The sequence below is a fragment of the Papaver somniferum genome, chromosome 2 (assembly GCF_003573695.1).
Source record: "Papaver somniferum cultivar HN1 chromosome 2, ASM357369v1, whole genome shotgun sequence".
Classification (NCBI taxonomy): Eukaryota; Viridiplantae; Streptophyta; class Magnoliopsida; order Ranunculales; family Papaveraceae; genus Papaver; species Papaver somniferum.
Genome location: NC_039359.1, coordinates 70116587 through 70133917, shown reverse-complemented (window position 1 = coordinate 70133917; position 17331 = coordinate 70116587). Strand labels below are relative to the sequence as shown.

General features: G+C 35.4%; 1 protein-coding gene across 1 annotated transcript; it reads left to right on the top strand.

The window, feature by feature from the left end:
• The first annotated feature begins 554 nt into the window (after positions 1-554).
• On the top strand, positions 555-9147 carry LOC113351333. The gene is made up of 9 exons (XM_026595338.1): positions 555-817; positions 1602-2264; positions 2394-2691; positions 2866-3425; positions 3511-3718; positions 3830-3968; positions 4074-4159; positions 8554-8639; positions 8889-9147. Exons 1-9 carry the CDS (start codon positions 555-557, stop codon positions 9145-9147), a joined length of 2562 nt encoding a protein of 853 aa, XP_026451123.1.
• The last annotated feature ends 8184 nt before the right edge of the window (positions 9148-17331 follow it).

The window sequence follows — 17331 nt, the reverse complement described above, 5'->3', positions numbered from 1 at the left end:
AATGTAAGGCTGAGAAATGGTTTCTAAATTTTCAAGTTAATCGAAATAGAATTACCTGGCAAGACTTATCCCTCCATTTATGTGCTAGATTTGAAAATCCTGTAGAGGAAAATTTTGTTGGTATCTTCAATAAATTAGTTCAATCATCTTCTGTGGATGATTATTATGAAGATTTTGAATCACTCAAAACTTTGATGCTACGTATGAACCCTTCTTTGAGTGAATTTTATTTTGTTATGAGTTTTTTCAGTAGCTTGAAGGATGATATTAGCAAATCTTTGTCTATGTTTCACCCACAAACACTAGATGATGCCTTTTCTTTATCTAGATTACAAGAACAAAAGCTTTAGTTAACCATTAAACCACATAAAACATTTCCCAAATCTTTCCCAACCTATTCAAACTCACAAATACCATACTCTCCTAGCCCCTTACCTCTTAAATAAATTATCACTTCACCTAGGTCTAGCCCTTCAACCCCAAAATATTTTTTCTCCCCTCCACCAAAGCCAACCACTACAACTCCTATCATTAAAAGACTAACTCAAGAAGAAATGGATAAGATAAGAGCTCAAGGGCTCTGTTATAATTGTGATGTTGTGTACAAACCTGGCCATTTCTGTAAGGGTAAACAAAAACTCTACATGTTACACATGGAGTCTGCTGAATCACAAGACATTGAAGAGGAGGAGGAAATGTTTGTTGAGGCACCTGAATCTCCAGTACAATCTGATGTTGAAGTATCCCATCATGCTCTCACTGGATCAGCCACTGGTGATACAATCTGGATTCCTGGTCTCATCCACAAGAAGACTGTGTCTATACTTATGACACGGGTAGAACCACTAGTTTCATTGACAGTGCTTTGGCTACTTCACTTAAGTGATCCATCACACCAACTTCACCTATGATGTCTATTGCAAATGGAGAGAAAACAACAAGTTCAGGAATTTGTTCTAAACTACAATGGAGCATGCAAGGGCACCATTTTATGGAAAACTTGAGAGTTTTACCAGTTGGAGGTTGTGACATAGTACTTGGAGCAGATTGGTTGAAGAAATTAGGTGATGTGATCTTCAATTTAGTGTTTCTTTTCTATACAAGACCAAACATATTACATTGCAAGGTACTACTCCAAAACATTTATTTCTGATGATGAGTGCAGAGGCCGTCAAATTTTTTTTTCTAAAACATTCACATGGGATAGTAGCTCAACTATTCTCCATAAATACAACTTCACCACCCCTAAGACTCCTGACATTTTACTGCCACTCTTACAAGAATTTCCTGATATATTTCAAGAACCTTCCACTCTTCCACCTGCCTCTTCACTCTTACAAGAATTTCCTGATATATTTCAAGAACCTTCCACTCTTCCACCTAAGAGAAGTTTGGACCATACAATTCCCTTACAACCCAACTCATCACCTGTCAACCAAAGGGCTTATAAGTGTCCTTATGTTCAGAAAGGAGTAGTTGAACAATTGGTTAAAGAAATGCTTCAAACAGGGATCATTCAGCCTAGCCACAGCCCATTTTCCTCTCCAATTCTTCTTGTGAAAAAAAAAAGATAATTCATGGATATTTTGTGTGAATTATAGGAAGCTAAACAGCGTCACTATTAAAGATAAGTTTCCTATACCCATTGTGGATGAATTACTAGATGAACTACATGGTGCCATCATCTTTACCAAGATAGATCTGAGGGCTGGCTATCATCAAATAAGAGTTAATGATCTTGACATCCACAAGACAGCCTTTAGAACTCATCAAAGCCATTATGAATTTAAGGTCATGCCATTTGGCCTCACAAATGCCCCTGCCACATTTCAAGCTCTCATGAATGATATCTTTCAGCCATTCTTAAGAAAATTTGTGTTGGTCTTCTTTGATGACATACTTATTTATAGTAAAAGAATGAGTGAACATTTGGAACGCCTCAGATTGGTCTTTACACTGCTCAGACAACATCAACTCTTTGCAAACCTATCCAAATGTTGCTTTGGAAAAGCATCCTTGGAGTACCTTGGTCACATAGTCACAGCAGAGGATGTTTGTGATGACCTAAATAAAATTGCTTGTACGCAATCTTGGCCAATTCCAAAGAATATTAAAGAGATAAGAGGATTTCTGGGTCTTACAGGTTACTACAGAAAGTTTGTACATCATTATGTAATTATAAGCAAGCCACTAACTAATCTTCTCAAGAAAAATTCATTCCGTTGGAGTCCAGCTGCTACAACTGCTTTTGAGGCACTCAAAAAGTAATTGAGATCTACACCTGTATTGACTTTACCTAATTTTTCTAAGACTTTTGTAGTAGAAAGTGATGCTAGTGACATGTACATTGCAGCTATCCTATTGTAAGAGAAGAAACCCATTTCTTACTTCAGAAAACCACTAGGTCCTAGAGCTGCAACACTCTCTACTTATGAGAAGGAATTTCTGGCTATTGTTACTGCAGTTCAAAGGTGGAAGCATTATCTCCAAGGTACCAAATTCATCATAAAAACTGATCACCAGAGCCTTAAGTACTTATTGGAACAAAAGTTTATCACTGCATTCCAACAAAAATGGCTCATCAAATTATTGGGGTTTGATTATAAGATTCAGTACAAGAAGGGCTGTGACAATGTGCTTGCAGATGCACTTTTTAGAAGACCCTCAGAGTTTGATACTTGTCACTCCATGGTCATCTCTACACCAACTTGGATACATGAAGTTCAATAGAGTTATGTTAATGATGCAAAGGCCAACCAACTTATTTCTAAAATCCTACTCAGTCCTGCTACTCTACCTAATTACATATTCAAGGATGGAGTCCTGAAGTACAAAACTAAACTTTACATTGGTATTGGTCCTCAGATCAGAGATAAACTATTAAAGACTTTATATACTTCTGCCATTGGAGGGAATTATGGAATTCAAGCTACTTCTGTGAGAGCAAGAAGTCATTTTTATTGGACAGGTATGCATAGAGACATAGTTTCCCTTATATCTCAGTGTGATGTTTATCAAAGAAATAAAGCTGATCACACTAACTCATCTGGCTTGCTAGAACCACTTCCTATCCATGAACATGATTGGCAACATATCGCCATGGATTTTATAGAAGGGTTACCTGTAAGCAACATGAAAAGTGTCATCTTAGTGGTAGTGGATAGGTTGACAAAGTATGCACACTTCTTAGCTCTGCAACATCCTTACACTGCTTCTTCTGTTGCTCATGCATTCCTCAATCAAGTGATGAAATTACATGGATTGCCTTCCTCCATTGTTTCTGACAGAGATAAGGTGTTTACAAGCAATGTTTGGCATGACTTATTTAAAGCCTTGGGAACAAGTATTAATCTCAGTACAGCTTATCACCCACAATCAGATGGCCAGACTGAAAGGGCCAATGCTTGTGTTGAAAACTATCTAAGGTGCATCACTGTACACAAACCTGGGAAATGGACCGAATTCTTAGCACTTGAAGAAATGGTGGTACAATACAATCTATCACACCAGCTTGAAGATTTCTCCTTTTCAAGCTTTACATGGGTATGTACCTCCTCATCTTGCTTTTCCTTCTGCTACAACCACTTTAGTTGCTGCAGTTGAGGCTTACTTGAAGGATAGAGCTTCTCTACTGGATATATTCAAAGAGTCTCTCCTTAAAGATCAAGAGAGAATGAAGCTATATGTTGACAGGTCCAGAACAGATAGAACTTTTGAGGTTGGGGACTTAGTCTACCTCAAACTGCAACCTTACAGACAATCCTCTCTTTCCTTGAGGAAAAATTTTAAAATTTCTTCAAAGTTTTATGGTCCTTTTCAAGTTCCCTAGTGCATTGGAAAGGTGTCTTATAAGTTGGATTTACCATCATACTCTCGTATTCACCCTGTGTTTCATGTCTCTCAACTTAAGAAGCACATTGAGCAGCAACACACTTCTTCACCATCTCTGCCAGTAGTAGATCATGAAGGTTAATTTATCATGCTACCTGAAAATGTCTTGGATACAAGGACAATTCAATAAGGCAACCGGCTGGTCAAACAAGGATTGATCCTATGGACTAATTCATTTCCAGAGAATGTTACATGGGAAGATCTATCCAACATTCGCACTCACTATCCGAAGTTCATCCTTGAGGAAAAGGATGTTTTTCCGGGCAAGGTAATGTCACATTGTGTTTAGCTTAGACTACCAGTCCAGTCCGCCTTTAGTAGTTATGTGGGTGTAGTTAGTAATTTTGTCATTGGCTGATGGTGTGCGTTAGATTGAGGAAATGTTTTTATCATCCATTGAGTAGGGTTAGACCCAATAATTGTTCATTTAAGCTGTAAGAAGACTCTGTTGAATCTCATATGAAAGTTAATGAATTGTTCGTCCTTGGCTGCGGCTATTTTTCCCAGATATTTGGCTTGGTTCTTCGATCCAAGAGGTGTTAAACACCAAATTATCCCTCATTTGTATTCACCTGTTTGTCAATTTTTTGTGTAATCATAACAAAATATTAGAAATGATTGACACGTGTCGTACGACAGCCGTTACAATGAACTATCATGGTTGTGAATCGTTACAATAACTGTTATACCCAATCTGTTACAATCAACTAAACAGCGATTACAATCGTTGTTGTAGTTGTTACAAGGAAGGACAGGTGGTAATAAGTCAACTGTTACACACAAATTTTCCGTTACTGTATCTGTTACACCAAACTGTTACAAGCTAACCGTTACGATCTGCACAATAACGGCTATCCGTTACAACAAAATGACATCAGATAAATCTTGTGCTGACTAGATAACCGTTGGTGTATTTATTCCAACGAATGAAACCGTTATTTGATAAAATTTTATTGTAACGAAATGAACCATTGATAAAATATTGTAACACTAATAATAATGGCACTTTTTCAACGTTTTTTTGACGTTATAATATATAGATACTAACATTTTTTCAACGTTACAAATTCTCTGATTTCGTGTAGTGTATATTCTTAGGGAATATATAAGAGAGATACTATTGAAAGCATCATTTTGTCCTTCCATAAAGTAACTCAATATATCATTTACTTATTTTAGATTGAGATAGCTTAAAAGATCATTAGAAATAGGTGAAACAATTCTCCACAAATTGACGACATGTTTTCCTTGGGTTGTAAACTCCCCCCACCAAAAACTCCATCCGCACAGATATGATCCTTTAGGGAAAATCTAAGCAGATCCAAACCATTATAATCCTCTCCTCCTTCAAATTTATTTCATTTATTTAATTTGAACTTTTTTTTAAAGTTTTTAAGTCACGGTCGTATTCTTTCCTAGATCCTGTTAGGTTTCTGTTTTTCAATTTTTAAAGTTAGATTTAGTTAGGATATCGCTTAGTTAGAGACTTATATTAATTTGTTTTAGATATTGATGACCAAGTTTGGGGCTTTTGTTCTTTTTACAACAACAAAACCTAAAGCAAAAAAAAGAACAACATTAGTTACATGAGTAAAATCACAAGGAAAAACATCAAGATCAATATCATCAACAAAAAGTTTTCTGAAGACTTCATCAGCAACAATGATACCAAAAACACTTGCGAAAGAAAGTTTTAGAAGACTGATTACGGAGAAATTCCAGACCGGTTCGACATTATGGAGACCGATTTAGGTTATCTTTGTTACTTGTTATCGTACTTTTGAAAAATCCTTGAGAAATGGTTGGGTTTATGGATACTTTTATACCCGTAGCATTTAGTACTATGGTTTGAAAAGAAAAAAAAAACTCGTGTGAAACGGTTTGATCTTTTCATCCTAGCGATTATACTAATAATAGATTTGTTACGTTTGGATGTGTTACATTTAATCCAAAACAAGATATCTAAACTTTTCATGTTACTTAGGAGTCAAATGAAATGGATATCCTTATTTTTCAAATTAAGTCTTAACTGTATTATATAAAGGGCTTTGGATGTATACGTTGTTTTTTGGCCATTTATGTGATTGTTGAAAGTTTTTTGGTTAGTTATAAAACTGTAATAACCATTTAAGATCGTGAAACATAACATAATATCAACATATATATATATATATATATATAATATGCATTAATCGTCTTCGGGAAAAGGGGGTCAAAGACCTCGTAATTGTCAATATATGTCATATCGACGTTACAAATTTATAATGACAAAAGATTGTTGCAATAAATGGTGTATATTACTGAGTGTTGGGGGGTTATGGGAAACTATCTTCCTACCCTCGACTTTAATGCAGTGTTTGGTTGACATGAAGGGAATGTGATACCTGGGAATATGATCCATTTAATCTTGTTTGGTTTAGTCAGGACTAGGATCAAAAAGTAAGGGAATAGTTACCAAAATAAAAAAATACTGAAAAAAAATCGAATCCCAACTGTCGGGATTCCTAAACCCACCTTCTAGGTTGGTTTTCTATTCCCCCATATTTTGGAAAGCTAAAAGTAAAGAAATAAAATTCCTGCAGTTATTACACATCCCAAATAAGGGTATGGAATCATATTCCCGGGAATACGATTTTGTACCCAAGAAACAAACACGCTATAAATGCCAACATACCTCGTTACCCTCTATTATTACTATTTTCCCTCAATTTCTTCTCACGCTCAAGATAAACCCCAGCATCCAAACAATTCCCCGTTTTTTTCTCCAACATTTTTTCACATCATAACTCTTCATTTTGATTAATAAAAAATCATAAAATAAAATCAAAATTGAAATTAATTTTTCATTTAATATCTCTGAAAAATTAGACTAGGAATCGGTTGAGAGGAAGATAAAACAAGTTAATGTGATGATTACAAAACAATTGAGACATTACTACATCTTATTTTTCACCATCATTTATTTCACATATTCCCGATTTTACGGTTTATCCTAAACGCCATAGATTTCACTGGAAATTCATCAGGTTCACTTCGAGATTCAGTTGAAGAAAACTTCATCAATAACAACAATCAATCATTTCTTCTGTGACTCAGCAATTTCAATAAAAACTAAAATTTACTCGATTTATCAAAAAAGGATTTACTTTGATTAAATATTTTGAATCTATTGAATCCCATGGGTTATCTTCAGCTAATTAAGGTATTTCGTTTATTTTTTTCTTAATCAAAAGCTTTTCAACATCTAGGGTTTATTAGTTTCAGAAATTGAGGATTTTTGATATTGATGTGAATCGTATTGTACTGTAGTGTGTTAATACATCTGGGACATTTTTAGGTTTAGTTGATGAACTTAGATTACTAAGAAATAGTATTTTACTTCTTTGAAGGATGTCATATTTTGTGAATAAATCTTGGATGCGTGAAACAAACATATATGGCACAATATACAGACAAGGGGTTAGAGATTTCATTGATTACGCAATGGTAAACAGTAATTTTACAAAATTGTGTGTTCTTTCCCGTGTAGGAAGTGTGAAAATAAAAAACGTTTAGAACTCTCGATGGTTATGACCCATCTGTACGAGAATGGCGTCGATAATATATATAATACCTGACGTTTACATGGTGGGAGAACATATGGTGCTTTAACAAGTCGTTCTAAGGTGAAGGTCGTAGTCGAAGAAAAGCTTGATAAACAATAAGATGGTTTGAATTTGAATGGGTTTATTGAATTTTCCTTTGGCGTTCATCATGACCATTATGGAACACAAATTGGATAAGGACCCTTTGTATAAGATCAATATGTCTAAAAGCGTTAGAAAATAAGAAGTTGTACTCTAAAAAAGCGAGGGTTTAACAACCACACCCAATATATCGCTTAGAAATCTGTATGGACAAACTCCAATATACTTTCTAGAGAATTAACTAGACATTCAGACTCAATCTAGATAAAAAATATATCAAAGAGTTTTTTATCTCTATCTCTCGATTTAAATCTTACTCAAGCAAACTGCGAGTCTCAATTTAAATACAAGAGAGATAAACTTGGATGGTACCAAATACCAATATCCAAGTTTCAATCAATTTAAATCAACAACCAAAAGGTCGGATATTCTAATTGATTGAACAAAGCACAACCTGTATTATTTCAATTATATAAAAAAATATAATGCGGAAAAGAAATAACACAGACACCAGAAATTTTGTTAACGAGGAAACCGCAAATGCAAAAAAACCCCGGGACCTAGTCCAGATTGAACAAACACTGTATTAAGCCGCTACAGACACTATCCTACTCCAAACTAACTTTGGTCTGGACTGTAGTTGAACCCCAACAAATCTCACACTGATCCAAGGTACATTTATGCTCCTACGCCTCTAATCCCAGCAGGATACTACGTACTTGATTCCCTTAGCTGATCTCACCCATAACTAAGAGTTGGTACGACCCAAAGTAGAAGACTTTAATAAACAAATCTGTATCACATAGAAAAGTCTACGATAATAGATAAATCCGTCTCCCACGAATATACCTACGAGTTTTGTTCCGTCTTTTGATAAATCAAGTTGAACAGGAACTAATTGATAAACCATTCTTATATTCCTGAAGAAAAGCCTAGTATTATCAATCACCTTATGTCATGCACCTCTTTTTTCTAGATACTTCTCTTTAGCTTAAGTACTGTGGGTGCCCTTATAATTTTGCTTGTCTGCCTTTATCCCCATTCACATGCTGTACGTGATGGGTAATTGTATTTTGTCTAGATTTATATTTGTTGGTTTGTGTCTGTAAGGAACCAATGAATTATTGAATATGAGAAACCTTTTCCTAAACTTATCTTTATCTCTCTTTTCTTGCCTGGTTCTCTGATGATTTCTCTCTTATCTTCTTCTTCTTCCTTGCTTAAATTCTCTTCCTTATCTAATAATCCTTCCCAACTCTTAAATTCCTTTCTTCTGGTTACTATCCTACTCATTTTGTTCTGACCTTTTAGTGAGTTCACTACAATTGGTATCAGAGCAGTCGGTTCTCTGACTGCTTCCATGGCTAACAAAGCTGCAATGGATGAATTAAATCGGAAGATCGACGAACTATATAAATCTCAGAAAGAATACAACCAGAAACAAGAAGAGTTACCTCTTAAACATGCATATCTACTCAAAAAAGTGGATTATAACTATGAGCAACCATCACCTAGACTTTTGCAATCCATCAAAGAATTACTCCGAGAGAGTAGAGAAGAAGGTAGATAAGAACAAAGACACATTCCAGTGGGTCATATTTCAATACCAACACAAGGAGTCTTAGGATCAACTCTAGGCACAAGTCATTCAGCAGGAAATGGTGAATTTCACGGTTCAACTCAAAACACAAATAATACACATACATATTTCCATGAACAGCAATTTCACCAGTCAAAACCTAAGGTAGAGTTTCCTAAGTTTGATGCTAATGATTGATATATGTTGGAAAAAATGGAACTCTAAGGCATCAAAATATATCTGAGATTCATTCTTCTTCCATTGGTGGGCACTCTGAAACTTAAGCTAGCTATCAGAGAGGTAAGTCCTTCTTTTATTGGCCACACATGAAGAAAGAGATTTTCCAATTTGTAGCAGAGTGTGAAGTGTGTAAACAACATAAGGGGGTAAACACTTTACCAGGAGGGCTCCTGTAACCTCTACCAGTACCAAATCAAGCTTGGAAACATATCAGTATGGACTTCATTACTGGACTTCCTAAATCAGAAGGTAGGGAAGTCATTATGGTAATAGTGGACAGATTCACTAAGTACTGCCATTTCATAGCTATGAGTCATCCATATACTGCTCAATCTGTCTCAAAGATGTTTCTTGATAACATTTATAAGCTGCATGGGCTCCCTCAGACAATAATATCTGTCAGAGACAATGTCTTTCTGAGTAATTTTTGGCAAGAGTTGTTCAATAAGATGGGTACATCTTTACATCTTAGTAAAGCCTATCATCCACAGAAAAATGGCCAAACTGAGAGAGTGAATGCATTTCTGGAAACTTATCTGAGATGTATGACAAGCTACAGATCAACCAGATGGGTCAATTAGTTATCTTCAGCAGAATGGTGGTTTAACTCCACTTATCACTCTAGCCTACATCTTACTCCATTTCAGGCTCTTTATGGCTATTCACCACCACAATTTGAAGTAACTACTTACCCCCCAGCTATCAATTCCAAGGTTGATGATTACTTACAGCAGAGACAAGCTATGAATATCCTACTTAAATCCACATTGGAAGAAGCTCAGCACAGAATGAAGCAGCAAGCTGACAAAAATAGAATTGAAAGATCATTTCAGGTGGGGATTGGGTCTATCTCAGGCTACAACCCTACAGGAAAACTTCAGTTCATCTAAGGAGAAATCTGAAATTAGCAGCTAAGTTTTTTGGAGCTTATCAGATCATAGCCAAAGTGGGAGAAGTAGCTTATAAGTTGCAGCTACCAACTACTTCAAAGATCCATCTTGTTTTACATGTTTCACAGCTTAAGCTTAAGGTAGGACAGAATGTGACACTTCAGACTACTCTTCCAACTTTAGACAGTGAAGGCTGCATGAAGATAGATCCTTTACACATTCTTGTCTCCATATTGATTAAAAAGAACAAGCAGACAGTTGCCCAAGTACTGGTACATTGGACTCATTCCACTGCAGATGAAGCCACCTGGGAGGACAAAGAAACTATTCTGCAGAACTTTCCTAAGGAGATCCTTGAGGACAAGGACCATTTGGAGGAGTAGGCAGTTGTCATGCACCTCTTTTTTCTAGATATTTCTCTTTAGCTTAAGTATTGTGGGTGCCCTTATAATTTTTCTTGTCTGCCTTTATCCCCATTCACATGCTGTACGTGATGGGTAATTTTATTTTGTCTAGCTTTATATTTGTTGGTTTGTGGCTGTAAGGAACCAATGAATTATTGAATCTGAGAAACCTTTTCCTCCACTTATCTTTATCTCTCTTTTCTTGCCTGGTTCTCTTCTGATTTCTCTCTTATCTTCTTCTTCTTCTTCCTTTCTTAAATTCTCTTCCTTCTCTAATAATCCTTATCAACTCTTAAATTCCTCTCTTCTGGTTACTATCCTACTCATTTTGTGCTTGAAGTGAGTTCACTACACTTCACAAGAGTCTTAATCAATGCAACGAAAAAAGATATTGTGGAATCACAAACGGTGAGACGAAGATGTTTGTGATTACTTTTTATCTTTCCTATCGGAGATAGAAATCTCAAGCCAATTATTATAATTATACTCGTATGATAGAAACAACAAGATCAGATCACACAACTACAAGAAAAGTAGTATCGGTCTGGATTCACAATCCCAATGAAGTCTTTAAATCGTTAACCTGGTTTGGAAGAAGAAACCAAAGGTTAAAGGATAATCGACTCTAGATTAACACAACTAGTATCACACAGAATGTGTGGGGATTAGTTTTCCTAGATGCTAGAGTTCTCCCTTATATAGTCTTTCAAATCAGGGTTTGCAATCAATGTTAGCTTAGTAACAAAGCATTCAATATTCAGCGTTAGATGAAAACCTGATTAGATTCAAGCTAATATTTGTCAACCGTTAGATCGAAAACATAGCTTGTTATACAAAAATGAAATGCACGTTCCTGGGCTTGTGTAACCGTACCCAAACTTGTACATTAGTTGGTTCAACAATAGTTAACCAAATGGTTAACCATATGATTACTTTCATATCAACCATATTCTCCTTCACCATAACTAGTTCAAATGACTCAACTGAACTAGTTAGAGAGTTGTTCAATTACAAGGAAATCTCATGTACTACACAAGACACAATTGAAGAAAAAATGATTTGATTCACATGAATCTGTTCATGAACTCTGTAGCCACGGTTTGCAATTGCATTCCTTAGTTTATAAAGATAAGTTTACTAAACATTGTTTTTAGACATAACCTACTCAAGTTCGCGGACTGGGTTCGCGGACTTAAGTTCCCGGATGGAGTTCACAAACTCCAGCAGAAATTCTCTGGTTTGAGAACTTCGCCAGTTCGCGGTCTGGGTTCGCGGACTGAGTTCGAGGACTTAGCTCACGCACTTCTCCGGTTCACTTGATCAACAAAGTTCGCAAACTTCGGTTCAAACAATAAGGACTTATACATATATGTGTTTCCACAACAATGCTTATATCCTCCAAATGGTTATATAGTCTAAACTCTCATTTCAATCATTGAAACATTCTTAGAGGACGTTATATAGTTGTTATTCACAAACCATTTTTCGTCAGAGAAATTTTCAAAGTGATTGAAACATAACATGACTTTCGTCACTAGGTAAAGATGAACTTGGCTAAAGTGAAAGCTTTACCAACACATATTTCGAGAAATAGATAGGCGAGGGAAACTCGGCTCGAAATACCAAATGTGTATAATCTAAGTCTATATAGCAAAACGACTTTTGTCTCAAGATAGGAGATAAATAGACTTTTGAGTGATAGATAAGTTCAAGTCTCAACATACCTTTTAGTCGATGAAGATCCACCAGTTCCTTGAGTAGTCCTTCGTCTTGTATGATGATTGCCATGGAGTTCTTGATCTCAACTACACTTTCTATCCTAGTCCGAGACCTTAGCTATAGTAGACTAGAAATCAAGACTTATAATTTTGATCACTAACATTGACAAACATGCTCGAGATAGCAACGCATGCGATTTTGACCGAGAAATGCTCTACCATACTCTGCATGTCAATACAATCTCACAACCCTATCTTCTTTGGTAAAACTGCATAATTTGAAAAAAACATTTACAACTTCGGGTAACTCTGTGAACAGTTTGTTGGACTCGTTAAGAAAATGATTGCGGAAACCAGGGTGCACGACCCTCCTTATTGGAAGGTCTTTCAGTCAAAACCATTTTTTATGTTTAATTTTTGGATTGAAAATATTTTCTCTGTCTTCAAAATTATTTTTCTTTTAATTAGAATTCCTTTCTCCTCCATATTTCGAAACCAATCCAATTAGAATTCCACCCTCCTCACTTATCTTCTTGATTCTTCCGAGTTCTTCGATTAAGGTATGATCATTTAGAATCTTATGTAGAGAAAGAATGATAATTTCGAATTCCATTAAAAAACATCAGAGATAACTAATGAATTTTTCAAAGCATACGTACACCGAATCATCAACTTCAGCACATATATATAAATTCCATTTTTTATATCCAAATATCAACCTATATAAATCATCACAACCATGCATGTGTATCTCAAATCATGTATGTATATGCATCTTGGTATTTATTCCACAATTTTGGCTTCCCAATCCAATAATGTATAGCGTTGGTACTATATCAGATAATTGATCATGTTGAGAGAAATGTCTATTGATATTAATCAAGATTAGTTCCAAAAACCGCAACTCGCACTGATTTCAAATCATGTGATCATGTAAAATTCTTGATATCATAGATGAATCAGAAAAAAAGTCTACTTGAGATAAAAACCGACCCTAACTCCATTGCAAGAAACTTATCTTCTTCTAAATCAAATTCAATAAAGAAAATGGAATCCCCATTAAAAGTCGTACGAAACGTACCTTTAAGATTCCAGACTTTCTTCACAGTTTTTTAACGATTTCTAAGGAAGAACGACGTCCCACAAAATACCCAACCAGGGTATTTTACAAAAATCAATAGCAGGAATTGAAGATCTTTTTCCATCATTAATGGATTGTGGCTGGTGAAAATGAAGTTTTCTCGCTGAAGTGTCAATTTTCTCTCCTATGAAAAGAGAATTCCAATTTGCATGCTTAACTTTATTTGTTGAAATCCCATTTGCATGACCTATTTTTGCTCCACTACCTCCACCAAGAACGGAAAATTCCTTCTCTAAGAGTGTAGGAACCATAACCCCAAGTTAGCAAGCAAATGATGAAGAAATCGAGGGGAAACCAAACTCTAGAAAAGTTTAGTGTGAAATCGCCATGGTCAAAATCACACGAACTAAATTTTTTTTGTGTAGAAGAATCTATTCGATGAAGATGAATAGAATCAGGTTAAAGATATCTTGATTTTTAGACATTATCAATGAACTTAATGATGAGCAAGATGAACATGACTTTTGTCGTATCAAACTTTTTTGTTTTACAAAATATAAAAGAAGAGATAGATTGTTTAATATACATAAAATTGGAAAATAAAACAAAGTACAGTTTTAAAACCAAAAAAATCTTTTGGTGGAGGACCGGAACGTGCACCACGGCTTTAAAGGTTACAAAAAAATTGGACTCTACTAACTTTTATTTATTATTTTGTTTTAATTTGTAATTAATTTTTTCTATAATATTTTATAACCATTTTATTTCAAATAACGTAAATATTATATATATCAAACGAGTACTTACTAAAATAGCATGTTTTTGGTTCATCAATAACTCTTTGTGAACTCTCAATGTATATTTTCCCCACCATTTTGAATTTGTTTAACTTAACGTATAATGTGTTTTGCAACACAAGATATTCAGTCTTTCATGTGAAATGAATGTTATTTTACTTTTTTTAAGAACCAACAAATAAAATTTTATTTTGAAAACATGAAACAAATTATAAATTTTATACAAAAAAAAAATCCCATTAAAAGAGAAAACAGTCTACTTTGTTTTGAAATTTCAATATTTCGAAGAGATAAAAAATGTCAAAAACAAAGAAGGGGATTTTAATAAAGTGCCACACTTTCATTTTCATGTTTATGAAAATGCCACCATTTTTTCAGAGTTAATAAAATGCCACTAGTTTGATTTTTCCATCCAGTTTTTTTCAAAAAAACAACTAACATATGTTAACGCATACGTGGCCGTTATTCTCCCCTAGTAAAAGACAAGTAAACCCCTGAATAATCTTGCTGCCTAGGATGACAATTCAATCAAACGGTAACAACATGTATCAGCTGTTTTTCAGCACATAACCTCTATCCAAAACTGCCTCAATCCTGAGCCAAAACTAACCTAAGAGATACCAGCAACCCACAACCTGCGTTCCCTTGCCCTCTAAACCGAGCTCCAGTCCCTCCAAACGCGACCGTAGATACAACATCAATAGACACTATAGCCTGTCATCGGAAAAATAAGATTATCACCCTTGTTTGCCCAATTTGGTAACTGAAAACAAAAAATTCATTGAGTCATTAAGCAATACACCTACAGAGCAACAGACTAAGACTACGATGCACTGAACAATCAATTGTTTCTTATGCATTCACCAAATCATACAAAACTAATAAAAGCAAACCAAAGCATGAATGGGTGATGATTCGATTTGTCATTCGATTTTTTTAAAAAAAAAACATACAAAGGACATCATTACTGACCTTAAAACCATGTCATAAGTACATCAGTTTTCCAGACACATTTCTAGTTGAATTGTCGGACCAGAACATTACCCAAATCACCAACAAATTCATATCCAAGTTCTGTGCTACAGTTAACTCTTAAACCCATCTCAATCTTCTCAAAAACAACCACCAGAAACCATCATTATATTCTTTCATTCAACTGGTTTACGTCTTCAAACTCCACAATTTCTGCCATCATCGACCCAGCTCAATCCCTATCCTTATCTCCTCCATTAACATCATATCAACAACACAGAACATCACCAGTTCAAGCCATTACAACATCCATACAAATTCAGTTCATAACCCTACAAAAAAATCCACCAACACCATGCCAACTAGCCACAAGAACCTTAGCAGCATTACACTTCCGTGGACTAAATTCTAGCTCAAAATTCAACCGAAATCTGTCCTAGACTTAACCCAGTTCAGACCATTTCTCGAACAGATTATGTGCCATTACCTGGTGGTGTTGGAGATGAGTATGTTGTGATGTTTTTAGCATCTTCCATGCTTCAATCCTACCTGAAAATTAAAATCCAAAGCAAATATACAAAAAACAACCGATTCAATGTAAGAAAAACAAAATTCCTTAAGAACCCTAATTAAGAAAGATACCCAAATTAAAATTCAGAAACTTAATTTATTAATTCAGAAACTTTCATAAATTAAATTAGTACAAACCCATTATCTCAAATTGGGGGAATTTTAAACAAACAACTACGAATTTGATAAAGCATTCATCAAACAACTACGAATTTGATAAATCATTCATCAAACAACTACGAATTTGATAAATCATTCATCAAACAATGAATATGAACAATCACAACCAAGATTTCCTCGAGTTCTAAGCAATTAATTGAAATAGAATATTTGAAATCTGATTTGAAATTTCAAGAACTGGTTGTTGGGTAAATATTAATGGTGTTGACTAGAAATTAGGGCTAAGATTTGAGTTTCTTCCCTGATTTTTCTTCTCATGATAGATGGGAACGATGTTCTAATGAAGACGAATATAGTCTTATGAGATTAGGAAGAAAATAAAGCTTAACAAATTTATGATGAGTACTGAAGTTGATAAAGATCTTTGAAAACCAGTTGAGCAGCAATAGTAGAAGAGAGGGAGAGGAAGAGGAAGGCGTGCTTTTCTGTTTTACTGGTGCGAGTATTATGATTTTGAGAGGAGTATAGGAGGATATGTGAGAGTAAGAATGTAAAGTGGAGAGATTTTATTGACCAAGTCAGCGGGAATGACCAAACATTATCCAGGCGGAAAGGCTAACGGTAGTGGCACTTAATCAAGTTTGAAAAAGAACGGTGACAGTTTCTTAAACCATAAATCCAAAGTGTGGCATTTTGTTAAAATTCTCGTCAAAGGACGGAAAACAAAGAGAAAACAATCTACTTTCTTGGTGGGATGCTTGTGCACTCTGCGACGGCAAAAACAAAGAACGAAAAAACTAAAAAGATGTCTGCTTCAATTTTAGATACCATAATCGACAATACGTTTTCTAAACCACCTCTACAACCCTAAACCACTAAACCTCGTCGGAGAACTACATCTGTCTCCACTCCCATTACCACGACCATCATCTCGATGGGTTAGAGTGGTGTGAGGGTGGTTTCTATTTCCGCTGATAGTTGTTCCACGGTGTTCTCCCATTTGGAGAACTTGATGTCTGTTTCAATCTTTTCTTAGTTCCTTTCTGTACAATTTTCGTCTTTTTTTTTTCCGTTTCCTCTTGTTTTCGGGTAAGACCTGTTATACCTCGAGAACTCCCTGTTTCGTCTACAAAGTGCCTCTTGTGTTTGTTTCTTTGTCTGAATGATTTGCCCTTTTAAGGACTTCCATGGCTGTCCAGACGGGGGTTGGGGGGAGTAAGGGATTTATATGTTTAATCCCCCACCTGAAGAGATTACACCTCTGCAACAACGAGCGGAAGATTGCACTTCAACAATCTATCAGAAACGACTTAGAGGTGTTTGCTGGCTTAGAGGAGACCTTGAAGACTTTGAAGCAGTGGCTGTGCTTCGAATGCATGAGTA

Coding starts and splice junctions, on each gene's coding strand:
- LOC113351333 (XM_026595338.1), top strand. CDS start 555: ATGGATAAGATAAGAGCTCAAGGGCTCTGTTATAATTGTGATGTTGTG. Junction 3,719..3,829: donor GAACAGATAGAACTTTTGAG/GTTGGGGACTTA, acceptor CAAGTTCCCTAG/TGCATTGGAAAGGTGTCTTA. Junction 8,640..8,888: donor TCACATGCTGTACGTGATGG/GTAATTGTATTT, acceptor CTGACCTTTTAG/TGAGTTCACTACAATTGGTA.